Raw genomic sequence first — 15033 nt, forward strand, 5'->3', positions numbered from 1 at the left:
ATAATAATAATAATAATAATAATAATAATAATAATAATAATAATAATAATAATAATAATAATAATAATAATAAGGTCTGGGTTCAAATCCACCAGTCCGTGAGGAGGTTGCACATGCATGTGGAAAACTGTTTTTTACCACAGTCCAAAGACATGCATGGGTCAGGTAAATTGGCCACAGGTGAGTGTGACTGTGTCTTTGCGTTGGCCCAGCAATAGACTGGTCAAAGAAATCAGATGAATAGAATAACTACGAATGATAACATGAGGCCACTTGTGCCCTACAAGTAAGATAATTTTTCATTTGGGATTTTCAGGTCACGGTGCACTGTCACAGCTCATTAAGGATAATGAAATATTTGATGAATGTTTAATAGGCTGTTGTATAGATGTTCTTCAATAAAATAGCTGTGCAGCTTACATGAGTAGTTTTCCTGAGTAATCAGACAAATTACCAGTGAACAACTAAAACAATAGTATAATATACTATAATAATAGAAAATAGGATTAGTAGTGATGGATAGATAAGATACTTTTATTTATTTTTTATTATTGTTCATGAATTAATGTGTTTTATATTTATTAATATTATTACTTACTTTAGTGGGAGGAGACAACCACATAATGTTTGAGAATCATAATTTAAGTGGGAAGTTCTATGATATGAAAAAAAAAGAAATGATAGCTAGATAAATAGATAGATAGACAGATAGAAACCCCAGCATGCTAGACTAATGTCATGATTTGTACATTATTTTTTCCCCAATTTTTTCAAAGAAAAACTTTCACACAAAAAGCCTTTAAGCGGTTACATTCTTTTATTTTGAAAACCCACACGGAAGTTCTGAATCGTTGGCTAGCTTTACTCTGACTCGAGGCAGCGGAATGACAGCTGAACGGGTCCTAAAGGTGCAGCAGTGCCGTCTGAAACCCTAACAGCGGTCATACCCGCGTTTTAAAGAGCAGGACCGGCTCATATCACCGTTTCGCCTTTTCACGCCGACCGGCGGACGTGTCCGAGTTTATCAGAGGACGGCAGCCGTTAACCTTGCGGATGTTTTTTTGTTCTTTTTCCACCCCGAGAGAACAAGGTCCGCGTCCGGATGTGCCAGCAGTATTGGTTTTTTCGCATGTCGCAGGCACCTCTGTTTTTTCTGAATCGGGATATTGTTGATGTTTGAGGGTCAAAGGAGGCCCTCGGGTCGACAGTTTGCCCCTCTAATCTTAAGTATATTTCCCCAAATCAGTGATTTGTGAGGGAGAGAAATTAACGAAATGATTGTGCAATAGAGAGGAAGAGGCATTTTCACACGTCTCGGCTACCTCAGTGTTGTGACTGTGGGGAAAAAAAAGAAAGACAGACAGAGATAGAAAGAGCGAGTCGCCGGGAATAAAAAAAATATTTCCACCACAAGGACGCGTTTGTCAGAGCTGCGGGGAGCTTTTTTACAAGTGCGAGAAAAAGGAAGAAAAAAAGAGAAGGAATATTGGCATCTGCCCTGCGAGGGAGATTGTGAGTGTGTGTATGTGCGTTTGAACACCTCCGAGTACCGGGAGAAGCTTCACGATGACGGGCAGCACCCCAGCGGACATGGTAAGAGAAATGCCTGTCAGCTCCTCCGCTGTTTTAACATTCACACCCATTCATTTCCTCAGGCTTTGGACTTGAAAGCAGACGCGTCTGAGTGTGTCTTGCCCACGACCGCTACTTCTGCTTTTATTAATTCAGCTGTATGTGTGACCCTTTATGGCTGATCAAATTTGGGTCTCCAGAGGTTCTCTGGAAATAAAATGTGGAAGTTTAACTTTTTTCTTTTCTTCTTGCTGACTGTTTAAAAGTACATGTTGTAAAAAGTTTTAGGCTGCCATTGACTAAGTGTGAAGCTCCTTTAGCAAGCTCTGGAAGCTTTATACTCCATTTACAATCCATCATCAAGTGTACCTTCATTTTTATGCATCATATTATCTTGCTGTGGTGAGGCAGTTGCATCCACAGAGAACTTAAAAAGTTAGGAAATGTGAAGAAAGAAGTTGATTGTGGAGGTTAACAGGCAGTTTTGATCATGACACAAAGCTTAACATTACCTGGGTCCAGCTTTTGGAAGAAATCAGAACCTCAGACCTGAATTGAACATATTTAGATTGCAAACTGCTGGACCGATCATTTGCTCCACTTGAGCTCTGGTCGGCACCCTTTCGTAAATCCTGAGGCTAAAGAAAAGTTGAGTTAATTGCACATGCATTACTCAAGAAAGTTACAAGGGTTTAGAAATTCATCTTCACGCTGCAGAGGGAGCCGTGGAAGACAATGGCATCCTGGAAACGTTAGATGAAGTTTAAAAAGATCAGTACATTTTAAAACACACACAAACACATGAAAAAAGAAGGCAGTGCATGCACAAACATTTGTAAAACATGAGCAGAAACTGCAATAACCAGCAGCACGATCCTGTGGGAACACATACTTTTAATTATGTTGCTGTGATTTATCGTATTGCGATTACTCTGCATTTCCCAGTTTGATGATACTTCCCGCTCAGATCTGTTCCTCATGCCTTTATCAGATTGGAGCCTTGTACCATCGCAGAAAGCCTGAAAGCACCCTGGAGTTTATAAAATCAGCGTCATACAGCGACATGTCACACCTACTGATGTAGACCTTAAAACAAAGGCAGTAAAAAGTGGTCATCAGCAGGCAACTCTTTCAGTCACTATGACATCTTAACTTGTTTTACACTAGCTTACTGGCTGTCATGTGTATTATGAGCTCTCCTCATAAGGATTTACGTCAGCTTCCTGTCTCCCCACTGTCACAAATTAAAAGCATCACAAAGTGCATTTAGCTGGGTTTGGGTCTTTGACGTAATGCTTCCCTTCCCGGGGGCATGACAGTTTTATGGCTGTTATCTTTGCTGCCAGCGTGTGGTGGCACTAAGAATACTTACAGGTCTATGTATAGAAAGGATAAACCGTGTAATATGGCCCCTCCAGGAGATCAGCTATCCCAGCTGTGGCCCTGCTCCGGCCTGTCCAAGTTCAGCTGATCCCCTTAGCTGCAGGTCCATAATGTTGTCGGGATATTTGGATAATGCTCTGAGGAAGTAAATGAGACGTCCACTGTGTATATGTGTGTTAGAGCATCTCAAAGTGTAGCTAATGGCGAGATATTCTCACAGATTACAGACATAATTATGAGCCGGATCTTTCATCTTTTGACCTGTGAAGTACTGGAAGCTGAATACTAAAATATTATGTCACCTTGGCTGTGGGTGTGGATATTATTATTTTAATTTTTTTTATGGTAGCACAAGAGCATCGTTCAGCCAGTGAACTTTGGTTTTGAGCCACAAGCCTCCTGCTAAATTGTCTTCAAGCAACTCAGTGAATCCCTGCCAGCTGGTTTATGGCTCTGCCTGATTTGTTCTCTGAGAATTTCCCCCGTTGGGGAAGTATCACATTATTATTACATCATTTATCGGCAGTGCCGGCCATAAAGTTCATTTCTTAAGAGGTAGAGTAATAATATTCTTTTCACTTCTCCAAAGTAGTAATCCTTTCCCCCTTTTTTTAAATCGTTTTTTTTTTTATGCCTGCTCCAGGCTTACGCTATTAAAATGCCTGCAGAAGAAACATAAAGGTCAGATTCGCCACATGAGTAAGACACTTCAGGTTTTCTAATCTTCCCTTTTGTGGTGTGGCTCAGTCGATACATCAAACTGGCCCCTTGTGTTCCCCACGGAAATTTGGGGGGAAAATCTCAGCTCTCAGCACTTAGCTGATCCTGTGTGGCTGAAATCAGCAGCAGATGCACATTCTCCCCAAGCCCCCCACCTCAATGTTCACTCAGCCTGAGGAAGAAGCAAGTGTATACACACAGCCTCATAAAGGCTGTATAGAGTGGGAGTGAGAGTAGGAGGAGAGGAGATTGCTGGTGCCAAACACTGAGGGTGAATGAATCTGACAGAAAGAATAGGAGAAGCAATAGTCATGCCTCTCGAGAATGGAGGATGGGATTTTTTTTCCATCTTCGAATGGGAGAAGAAGAAGAAGAAGAGGAGGAGGAGCAGGAGCAGGAGGAGGGGAGGATGGGTAGATAGAAAGACTGCGAAGCATGGGAAGAGGGGCAAATTGCCTCTCTCCGGGCAGATCTTAGAAGTGCTGACAGGGTTGAAATAGTGCCCATGGCAACAGTGAGACGCTTGAATCTGAGTCTGGGTGTGTGTCTGCGTGAAAGTATGTAGAAGGATAGGTCTTTGTGCACTGCAGGTATGTGTTGTGGCAACAAGACGAGACGAGAGACGGAGAGAGTAGCGGGAAGAGGAGAAGATAGCAGCGCCCTTTTTCAGATAAGCCCAGCTGAATGAATACGCCACAGATGAGAGTGAAAGGCCCACAGAACAGAGTGAATTTCAGACATCGCTGCTTTCGATATGTCCCAGCTTAACAGGCAAGACGGGGAGCTTCAGCTTACATAGACTTGTAACAGTCCATGAAACAGCAGCATTTGTATGCTAATGCTTGTTTTAAACCATTAACAACAGCAAGTTTTGGTTTAACCTGTTTGCAGACCTCTTAATCATATCGACACATCTCAGATTTTTGTCAGTGATACAGAGGAGTTTTGGTGACTGGGTCAGTGAAGGGTGCTTCCACAAGTCAGCGAATTAGCCATTTAGCTAGCTGCTATTTTAAAGCAAAAATGCAGCTTTTTGAAATCATCCACTTGGTCCTTAAGAACTTGCGGACATTTTCCAGCTATTTTATCAAATAAGCAGTCATTTAGGAATTAGCTGTTTGATCGACACAGTTTTGTATCAACTGCTCCGGCAAATTTTAAATGAATTTAACTGTTTGGTCCTTCTTCCCGGTTGGACGAGGTTACTACTACAGGAACACATGCGATCCTGCTATGAGATGATATGAAGAAATAAAGACTGTGATCACACATACTCACTCATACACAACGAGTGTAGTATTCAGACACCCTATCATTTGTGGACTGGCGAGAACATGTTAATTTGTGTTGGAGGAGGTGATCGCAGCTCTGACTCAAAACAAACCAGGTGGTACAGTACAGTTCTAACTCTCGGGAGTTGGACTGAGGTGGCAGTAGGCTAAGCAGCATTTTCCGGTTCCTCCTGAGTCTTCCCCTGGGTTTCCTCCCAGCTGGGCGTTCCCAGAAAGCATTCTGAGGAAGCCGCCCACCCGGGAGGCATTCTTATTAAATGCCAAACCACCCAAACTGGCTCGTTTTGGCGTGGAGGACCTAGCTTCATTACAACTTGATCATTGAAACAAACAAACAAAAAAAACAACAATATCAGTGTGAGCTCCTAGTCAATAATTACTGTTATTAAGTCAATGAAGTCTTCTGTCTTTTGCCTGGAAATGCTGCTGATGTGGTTTGATGGAGACATTAAAGTTGGTACAGCAGTGTGTGGATGTCATTGAGCAAATCTCAACTTAAAACAGACTTTTTTTCCCACTTATTGTTAATTTTTTTCTTTGTTCTGTCTATTGACTTATGATGACTTGATTAATTGATTCATGGCTAAATCCTTATTGTCGATCCAGTTGTTTTGATTGCGCCACTGTGACTATATTTAAAGCAAAAGAAATGCTGTATATCAGATTTGTTTAGTGGTATTAGGACTGGATAAATCTACTCTGTGTGTGGTTTCGAAAACAGCGCAGTGACTTGTTTGGGTACACACACACACACACGCACGCACACACACAAAAGAAGTCAAAGGTCAGGGTCAGAGGCCACTGTGTGTCGGTGGCAGATGAGGAATGAAAGAAACAATGGGTGGGGAATCCTTGCTGCAGAAAACAACACTACCGGTTCTGATGTTCTGATTCCAGCTAGAGCTTAGCTCAGCACGTATGCCACAGTGACAGATCCGCAGGCGTTGTCAGCTTCAGGCTGGAGATGCTAACAAGGCTTTGATTGACACTTTCAGAGGGAGCGAGAACATGACTGAAGCCTGACAGCGCCAGTTGGAGAAAGCATGTCGTTGGATATGTGTGTGCTACCAATGCCATGTACTGCCGGTCTTGAGTCACAGATCAGGATTACGTCATCTTGCCCCCGTGCAGCAGTTGACATATTGACTCTGGCATCGTCACATGCAGGCCTCGCAGAGCCATGGAAAGTTCTAATGGTAGTTCTGAAGGTGCAGGAGCTGTGTGCCTGATTCCTATTAATTTCAAGCCGGTCAGGAGATTCGAATAGATACAGCAGCTAAAATATATATAAATATTTTAACAAACATAAATGAGCCAAATACATTTAGCCGATATTTTGATTGATGGGATTAGAAAAAGAAAAAGAGTTGTCAAGTTTTTTATGATCTGTTTGTGGACTGTGTGGCTGTATTTATAGTTAATTTGTGAGGGGATGCTTTGTCGCTGCAAAATGGACTGTATCGCTCTTCAAAGCTGTATTTACAGTTAATGATATTAGAAAAGCTCTTGTCAATGTATATCCCCAGCAGTCCTCTGTATAGAGGTAATTTAATTGCATTGATGCATGTCAACAACACCAACAGGAAGTCCAACTGAGAAGCTGTCATCTATCGATTGGTTATGTAACTGTTTTTTGCTTACGTTTGCCTGCATGTTCTTCATTGTGGCCTGTGTCTGGGCATGTGCATCCTGTGAATGTGCTGCAAATATGTAGTGCTACGTACTTGTTAGTTCTCCCTGATCTCTTTCTCCCAGCTTGTCTGTTTCCTTTGACGTGTTGTTCTATTAAGCAGTGTTGTCCTTGTTAATTTAAAAAATATGAATTTTTAGAACCTCATGAACATAACCTTTTAAGAAGCTGCAAGTTTTCTTCTATACATGTATGGTATCGTGCTTGGAGAGTTAGTGTAGTGCTGTAAGTGAACACCGTGTTTACATTCAGCTCAACCATAGACTGTACGTAAATGATGCACTGATGGACTTGCATGCAGTATGCAGTATAAAAGATGGATGTAGCATCAATAACATGATCACTGACTTCTAACTCTGCATTTTGAAATCTAACCTTAGTGCTTTGGGGGACGCCTTGTTCTTTTTTGTTTTTGTTTTTTTTTGGGGAGGGGGGTTGACGCCGGACGTTATCTTATGGGTGGAGTGATAAAGGTGACAAGCTTTGGTTAGCAAGCTGCATTGATAAACTGTAACTGTCCAGTGCAGATTTGCACATATCAGCTAATTAGTGGTAAGGGACAGACTAATAAATACTGAATATCAGTCACCAAAATTATAGCACAAACGTATAGGCTGGTCTGTAGTAGAAAACAAGGAAGAAAATTAGACAGATAGTACTTTAAAAATGCTCCAACAGCACACACACAGAGTGAACAGGTCCAGTTTAGTTACTGGAAGGATGTGGATGAAGCCTAGCAGACACTAATCCGGTGCCATTATTGGGATACCTGTCAAAACAATTTAGCCATGCCCTGAATTTATCCAGGGAGTTGACTTGTCCATAGACTGTCCATAAAGGTTCAAACTGTTTTTGGACCAGGCCATAACCATGCTTTCTAATGCTGTTAAGTTATTCATTTTGGGGATTGGGTGTCTTTTGGAGCCAGCCTCAAGTGACACCTAGAGGACCTGCAGTTGTTGGACATTGCCCACCCATCCTTTTCCATGCCATCCTTTATAAACTGTTATTCTCCCTGTGGGAAAATAATTGACAAACTGAACATAAAAAAGGACTGGCCTTTGGAAAGAATGCAGACTTTTCTGACCTGGAAGCTGGGGGCCATCTTTTATATACAGTTGATGATTAACCTGCTTTTTTGTTTCTTTTTTCTTGGCTGCTCCAAACCAAAGTAAAACATTATGGTTGAAGAATGAGTAACATATGGAGCAGCTGTGGAAGAATAAAAAAAACTCCACTTATAAAAAAGCAATCTCATTGATATTTAAGTTCCCCAAAGCAAAAACAGTAAACATCAATAATGATGATCAATTTGTTTTCTGCAGAATTTAGGTTTCCCTTCAGCCTCTGTGCTGTTACAGGTGCTTTTAAACATTAACTCCACAATCAAATACTGTGGAGTATAAATAAAGTGTTACTTCCTCGTTTGGATCCTTATAATAAAGTTAAAGTTTTTTTTTTCCTATTTTTGAATTCAGGATTGGCACAGATTTTATTAAAAGAGGGAATAGTTGTTTAAGTCACCCCAAGGAATTACAAGGAAAAAGACAGATTGTGCTTGTGTTGGGATAAGCACTTATTACGTTAGAAAACCCTCCCCTTTTCAGCAGTTGGTGTTGGCAGGTATGGCTTTGCACAGGCTGAGGAATGCGTTGAACTGCTTCATCATTTTGGGGGCGAGTGGGGGCTGGTAATTCAAGATGAAACTGGTCTACTCGTCTGATTCTGATCCTCTTAATAGTCTTAATAGTAGACAGGCAGCTGTTGCATGCAGTTACTAACTAACACTGAAACTAAAACAGAACATTTTTAAATGACAAAAGCTAAAGTGAATTTAAACGGCTATAACTACACTCAATTGAAAATACAAAACTGTATAAAATTCAGGTTGTAGTTGTAAATGTTTGTGTCCTTGGAGCAATAATAGTGATGTGACAACTGTGATTTCTTGGCATTGAGCTCTTCCAAAACAGAAATGTTCTTAGTAGTAGATGCTGGACACAAAACACCTCAGGACAAAAGTAACCCGAGGACACTCTTAGGCTTTTGTGCCAAATGGTTCAGTCCAAGCATGACTTAAATGAGGGGGTATGAATGTAAGTCGTACACAAGCGCTCGCACACTCAACAAATGAATCCCCGTGCGCTTGCAGCTGCTTTTAATGTCGATGTGCATGTTTATTTTTTGACAAATGTGAGCATGTGCATATGTGCATGAAGGAAGCAGCGAACGCACAACCTCTTCTTGCTGTTAAATGTGACGTATTTGCTGTTGGTGTTGCCGGTGGAGTAACACCCACACCAGCTCACTTTTGCTCCAGATCCCAGGACAAACTGGACTGGCTTCAAAAAGCCGCTGTTTGCATGTAATGATGCTGTTCCTGTGCTGCTGGCACTGTATCATTTAACGCCTTATGTCACTGGCTAGCCATACAAAAAGACACTGTGAGTCTATAATCACGCAAATGTCACCAATACATTCAATTATGTTTCCTGTAAATTGTAAATCTCCCAACTTGACGTAGCTAAAGGCCCATCCCATGATGGCGCAAATATATCTCTGGCAGAAAAACACCCAAATGCACAATCCCAACACTGTTCTTCATCTGTTTTAAATCGCCATAAACCCAGAAATATAATCAAAGACAGGACCACAATGTATTTTAAGTTAACGTCTAAGAAAACAGCAGCTTAACTGTAAAAGAGAGATAAGGAGAAGCTGAGCTGCCACCTAATACTAAAGGAATTAAATTCATGCTTCAGCCGGCTGAATTAAGAAGATGAAAAGAGGAAGAGAAACACGAGTTGAGAAAGGGCCACAGAGTTAGACGTGAAAAGGAAGATGAGCAGTCTAACAAAAGCTCATTATAATGTCCTTTACATAGAAAGTCTTGTTTTCCAAAAGGAGACCGAGTGAAAACCTTTTGTTCATTTATATCGTTTTCTCAACCACCCGAGGCACTTGTGCAAAGGGGGTATAATAGCGTCATTAAATATGCTGCTCATTGTCATTTTTTTCCCCAACCGGCAATGTGAACTAATGTGAATCATTAATGCAAACTGGACGCTTTTGTATTTCCCCACCCCCCCCCCCGCTGATGAAAATTCTGCACAAACATGTTCATTCTAAATGAGTAATGCATTTATTTCAGGTTTACACCAGGCATTAACTACATTTGCAGACTTTTGGGTCCTCTTATGATGTCATGCTTTATATTTAATGTCATTCAAACGACATTACACGATGAGGACTTTACTTAAAACTGTGACACTGTTGTTTTTTCGGTGTATAATTTAAGTAAATCTAAAAAAAGGCTTACAAATGCAGAAAAATACCTTGTGTTTCTTTAGAAGTATTATGTCGAGTATAAAGAGGGAGCGTGTGTGCTGGTTGTGTGTAGGAGAAAAGGGGGATGGGGTGGGGGTGTTTAACTAGCTCAATAAAAGCGGTCTTTCAGCTACGCTGGAAACAATTTCCAGCTGAGGGGACATTTATATTAAAGCTTCGCTGTGCCAGGACAGGCTCTATGTATATGTGTGTGTCTGCGCTGTTCATGTTATGGAACAACACAATGACTGGATCAGAGACTGCCATGCTCTGCCACTTTATCAGTAATAACAGGTTACTAATAAACTCGTTAATCTGCTGTTTATCTTACCCTATACTCGCATGCATGTTATCGTATGGTAATTCTATGGAGAACATTGTATTGATCTTCCTTCTATTTGAGCCAGCGAAGGTCTCGATCTGTGCACTTGTCGTGTCGTTGTGCTGCCCTGATCGATGCTGCAAATTTCATTGCACTGGTTCGGCTTTGTGTGATGACAATAAATTGAATTGAATACAACCGGGCATGAACCAAATAGCCCTCTTTCTCATACATTTCTGGACAGGCTGCCGTTTCTACATCAGTGCTTAAATCTGTCCTGATATTCAGACACCCTGTGCCAGAGCACTCAGACAGACAGCACGTACCGAGAGAATTAGAGGGTCAGCGTTGAAACTCTTTGGGCCCCAAACAGGGGAGGTGTGAGCCATGGAGCAGTCATCCAAAGGTTAAGCCTCATTGACTGGATGTTCCAAAAGGATCCGCTGACCTCAGGTCATCAAACACATGTCTTTGAAACCAGACTTGTACTCCGTTGTGGTTGTCAGTCATAGATTTTCCTCTCTGTGTTTTCAAAATGTAAAAAGTCTGACACAGCTTCTTGTTCTTTTTTTTAAATCAACCCAGCCTAGTGTCATTCAGAAGCAGCTTGGGGAGGGCAGTTTAGCCACATCATGATTATGAGGATGAAGATGATTTTATGTGGTATGACCAAGATCCAAGATATGAGTTACGATTCACCCAACAGATTTAGGTCTCATGATTAGCTGTGAGTTTAGATGTGGACTTCAGCATCATCATCTTTTACTGCAGCTGTAGTGGCTGTTTGGCAGTCACCTAGTTCACGGTGTCGTAGAGGTGCTGGTTAGAGTGGTCCTCCAGGTTGTAGGGTATCCCCTGTAGAGCAGACCCATCCCATCACCAGCTTCTGAAAAACACCGAGATCTGGCACAACAGTGACATGGTCAGTCTGCTGGTAGGTAGAGAACAGGGTTAGATAGTTACATATAGCACAGTTAATGATAAGGTAATGGCTTTCTCTGAAAAGGAGATGATATCATGTTTATTGTCTGCAATCATCAGATGATGAGCACCATGCCATGCTTTGACTTGTCTTAATTGTATCATAGCTAGAAGAGGCAACAGCTGATAATAGTTTCTGTAAGCGTTTCTGCTGCTGTGATTGTTTGATAATTGATTCATTTATTAAACAGTCACTTTGTTATGTTATTTGAAAATCCTAAGCTCAGAAGAGTTTCAGAACATGATATTTGTGTGATTATAAACACAGGAAAGAAAAAATTGAGCGGCTGTAGCTAGAAGAAAATATTTGGCCAGAATCGAATCCAACTTTATTTCCGTTTTGCCACTTTGAGAACGGTCACACCAGCATTCCGGCTTTTTTTTTTTTGCCTCAGCCGCTGAAAATCCCCTCTGTGCAACTTCAGTTTGCTGTGTGAGTCCTCGCACCGAGCCTACTAAGAAACTCCTGTGTGTTTGTGTACGGGATGTGTTCTTAATACTGAAGTAATGTCAAGCTTATGCCGAACAGGATGTAACAGAAAATTGGCAGGGTGTGTTTTTGGCTCGTTTTGGGTTGTAATGATGTCAAATTAAAGAGTAACATAATCAGAGTCTTTCTCCTGTCTTTCTGGTTTTAATATATTCACATAGACACAGGTGGTGGAAATGGGCAATGAGGAATCAAGAGGCAGAGGTCATAGAGTTAAAAAGGGAGAGTGCGTGTGTGTTTGTGTGCATGCATGCTGGTTGATATGGGGAATAGAGAGAGGGTATGTTTGGCCTTCATGGTGTCTTGCACAAATTTGTCATTGCATGTTAGATGCTATGGAGCGCTCGATGAAGATCTCTAATGATCCTGGCAGGGCTTTTGTGTGTGCACACTTGTGTGTGTGTGTGTGTATGTGTGTGTGTGTGTGTTCTTATCTAAACTAGCTAGCAGCAATGAAGCATTAGACCTTGAACTGACGTGACTGAAGGCTTTTGAACTGTTTTTCTCAGTTTCTGGTAATAAGGAACAACCGTTTATGTCGGGGGGAAATGGCAGAACTTTGACTTACATAGAAGACATCAGATATCAACCATGATTTAGGCTAATTACACATCTCTGTGAAGTGGCTCCCGTGTGCCAGATATACAGTTACAGAACCAGTCAGTGGGCCCTAAATTAGTGTTTGAGGCTAGTGGCATTTGGAAGCTCAGATGCTTGTGTGTGTCTGTATATATAAAGCTGGCACATTTCAGCTAAGTTTAGCTGGCTTTCATTTAGCACAGACTCCTCAGTCAGCTGATGTTGGTACAGTGGAGTTTAAAGCTCAGACGAACCATTAAGGCTGAGAGGCACAGTAATCCTGTTTAATTTTTAATCTAAAGGTCACAGCATTGTATAAAAAGCACCCTTGTTTGTGAAAGCGTGCTGTGCTTCGTTCTGAAATGGTTAACCAAACTTCTGCATCTTCAGCCACTTCTGTCATCTCAGGTGGTTATGTGTGACGCAGATTCCTTTATTGTGACACGTGTGTGCCATCATCTCAATTCTGCTTACATTACAGAAGCAGCACAACATCCCTTAACCTCACTCGGGCGTCTGTATCGTATTGGAACAATATGAAACCTCATGAATCCCCTCCCCCCTCTGTCGCTATCCTGTGCCTTCCTGTTGTTGCTTGTGTAACTGCTTGCCTCCACTGTCTCCCCACAGAGGCTTCCTTTTTCCTGTTGTGTACAAACGAGCATAATCGGAGGCTAAAAGCCTTAACCAGAACAATGAAAAAATAAATAAACAATGATGAAAACTGCCGGTGCATGTCTTATATTCTGCAGACACAAAGACGTGCTAAATTTATGTTTGTTTTGATCAGATAACTAATACATTTTTTATTATCACTTAATTGAAGTTGTAGGAGATTTCTGTTGAGGTTTTTGGAAGTTTGGAACGTTTAGGCTATTGTGTGGGTGATGCAAGTAAATGCATCATGTTAATGGGCGGGAAGGGGGGGGACTTTTAGTCTTTATTATGACAGGGCATTTGAGAGTGGCGAGGAAAGCTGGGAGACAGAGCCGGGGAAGAGACGCCTCTGCAATAGCCTTATGGCCTCTGGGCCCCCCTTCTCAACCCGGTGAGCTATTGTAACATCCGATGCAGTGTTATTTAACACAACAACACCACGGCCCTTCTCAAGAAATGAAACAAGACATAAATGTAGATATTTCCCCAAACAGCAAATGAGCGTCATGGAGATAACATTCATTGCAGAGCCATTGATTTGTTGTAAGGCCATTTCATTAGATTGCATTATGTTATACAGGATTGTATGGTATGGTGAAATCTCTAATGTGCCTAATCTTGCAATCCTCTGTCTGTTGTCTCGCTTTATGAGGCTTAGTGCTAGTTGCATTGTTAATATTGTGATTGCCTAATAGTCTGTTTTTAATTGCAGACAGCCGGATGACCTCAAGTTAAATTTTGCTTTAGGCTCATTTTAATAATTCTTTGGTTTCTTACTGCATAATCTTGTGTCAGAATTTAATAACTTTCTTTAATTCTCATTCTCAAATAGGCTCAGATAATGTAGTGTGTGTGTGTGTGTGTGTGTGTGTGTGTGTGTGTGTGTGTGTGTGTGTGTGTGTGTGTGTGTGTGTGTCATAGCCCTGGTTTCTGTCCAGTACCATCTGGTGAATTCCTGCACAGAGGGCATTTTAGCTTGCCAGCTATGTCTTTGTGTGTGCCTCCCTCTCTTCCCCTCCAACACACAGACCCACACACATACACAGGCATCCACACAGACACATCCACACAGACACACAGTTTCTCCTCTACACACACTCGGCATCACGTGAGTCGTGACTACAGGGCAGTGCTTGTTTCTGAAGGAGAAAAGAAAATGCAGTGTCGTGGATATAACTGCTGTCTCTGGGCCGTTTCTACTCTCGACTCTGTTGTCCCCCCCTCACATGTTATATCAGTTGGTCTTTAACACTCCCGCTAAGCCTTTACTTCATAAACATGCACTTTTAATTTCAAGACAAGACTGATTTGCATTAATCTGCTGCCTGCAAATACCGCCAAAAAGATTTTTGCAAGGAGGAATGCCAATAAATCTGTTGATGGCCATTTCCTTTTATTTTGTTCACTTAATCCTCCAAATTTTCACACTCTAGAAGCGATTAACAGGGGAGGGATTGCCCTCTTTTCTTAATTAATTGCTGGCTATGATTCTGAAAATGCATGTGATCAATTAATTATAGAGGCACTGATGTAGTACAGGGGAAAGCTTGTTCTTTGGGGGCGGGGGAAACCTGAAAGTTGACAAATTGACTACCTGGACTGCACACCTCTTGGGAGATAGGGGGGCTGACACAGTAGGGAGGATGAAGAGGAGACAGGGGAAGGCAGAGGTCACATCAGAGCATGCAGCTCTCTTGGGAGGTAGGGAGGGGAAGAGCAGCATGGGGATGCTTTACATGTCTCCAGGGTTTTTTACATAGCAATAGGCAGGGGAAAGCACACGGGAGGAAGTCACATTGGTGAGACACTGTGTGATGGAAGCAAAGGACAAAGAGAGGAGGAGGCGTGAGCAGGCTGAGCAAATGGTAGGACGAATGAGGTAAAGGACAGGATGTCCCTACTTTAGTGCCATCACCAGCAATCATCAAGTCTGCGTGAGTGTGTGTGTGTGTGTGTGTGTGTGTGTGTGTGTGTGTGTGTGTGTGTGTGTGTGTGTGTGTGTGTGTGTGTGTGTGTGTGG

At 41.8% G+C, this 15033-nt stretch overlaps 1 protein-coding gene across 1 annotated transcript in view; it reads left to right on the top strand.

Moving 5' to 3' along the window:
• The first annotated feature begins 840 nt into the window (after positions 1-840).
• ubl3a (ubiquitin-like 3a) overlaps positions 841-15033 on the top strand; it is a 35529-nt gene continuing 21336 nt past the window's right edge. Inside the window, exon 1 of the mRNA XM_005750770.1 lies at positions 841-1593. Coding sequence (XP_005750827.1) covers positions 1567-1593 — 27 coding nt within the window. The 5' untranslated portion in view covers positions 841-1566. The remainder of the gene's footprint in view (positions 1594-15033) is intronic.

This window comes from Pundamilia nyererei, unplaced genomic scaffold (genome assembly GCF_000239375.1).
Source record: "Pundamilia nyererei isolate P.nyererei 1_Seehausen unplaced genomic scaffold, PunNye1.0 scaffold00286, whole genome shotgun sequence".
Taxonomy (NCBI): domain Eukaryota; kingdom Metazoa; phylum Chordata; class Actinopteri; order Cichliformes; family Cichlidae; genus Pundamilia; species Pundamilia nyererei.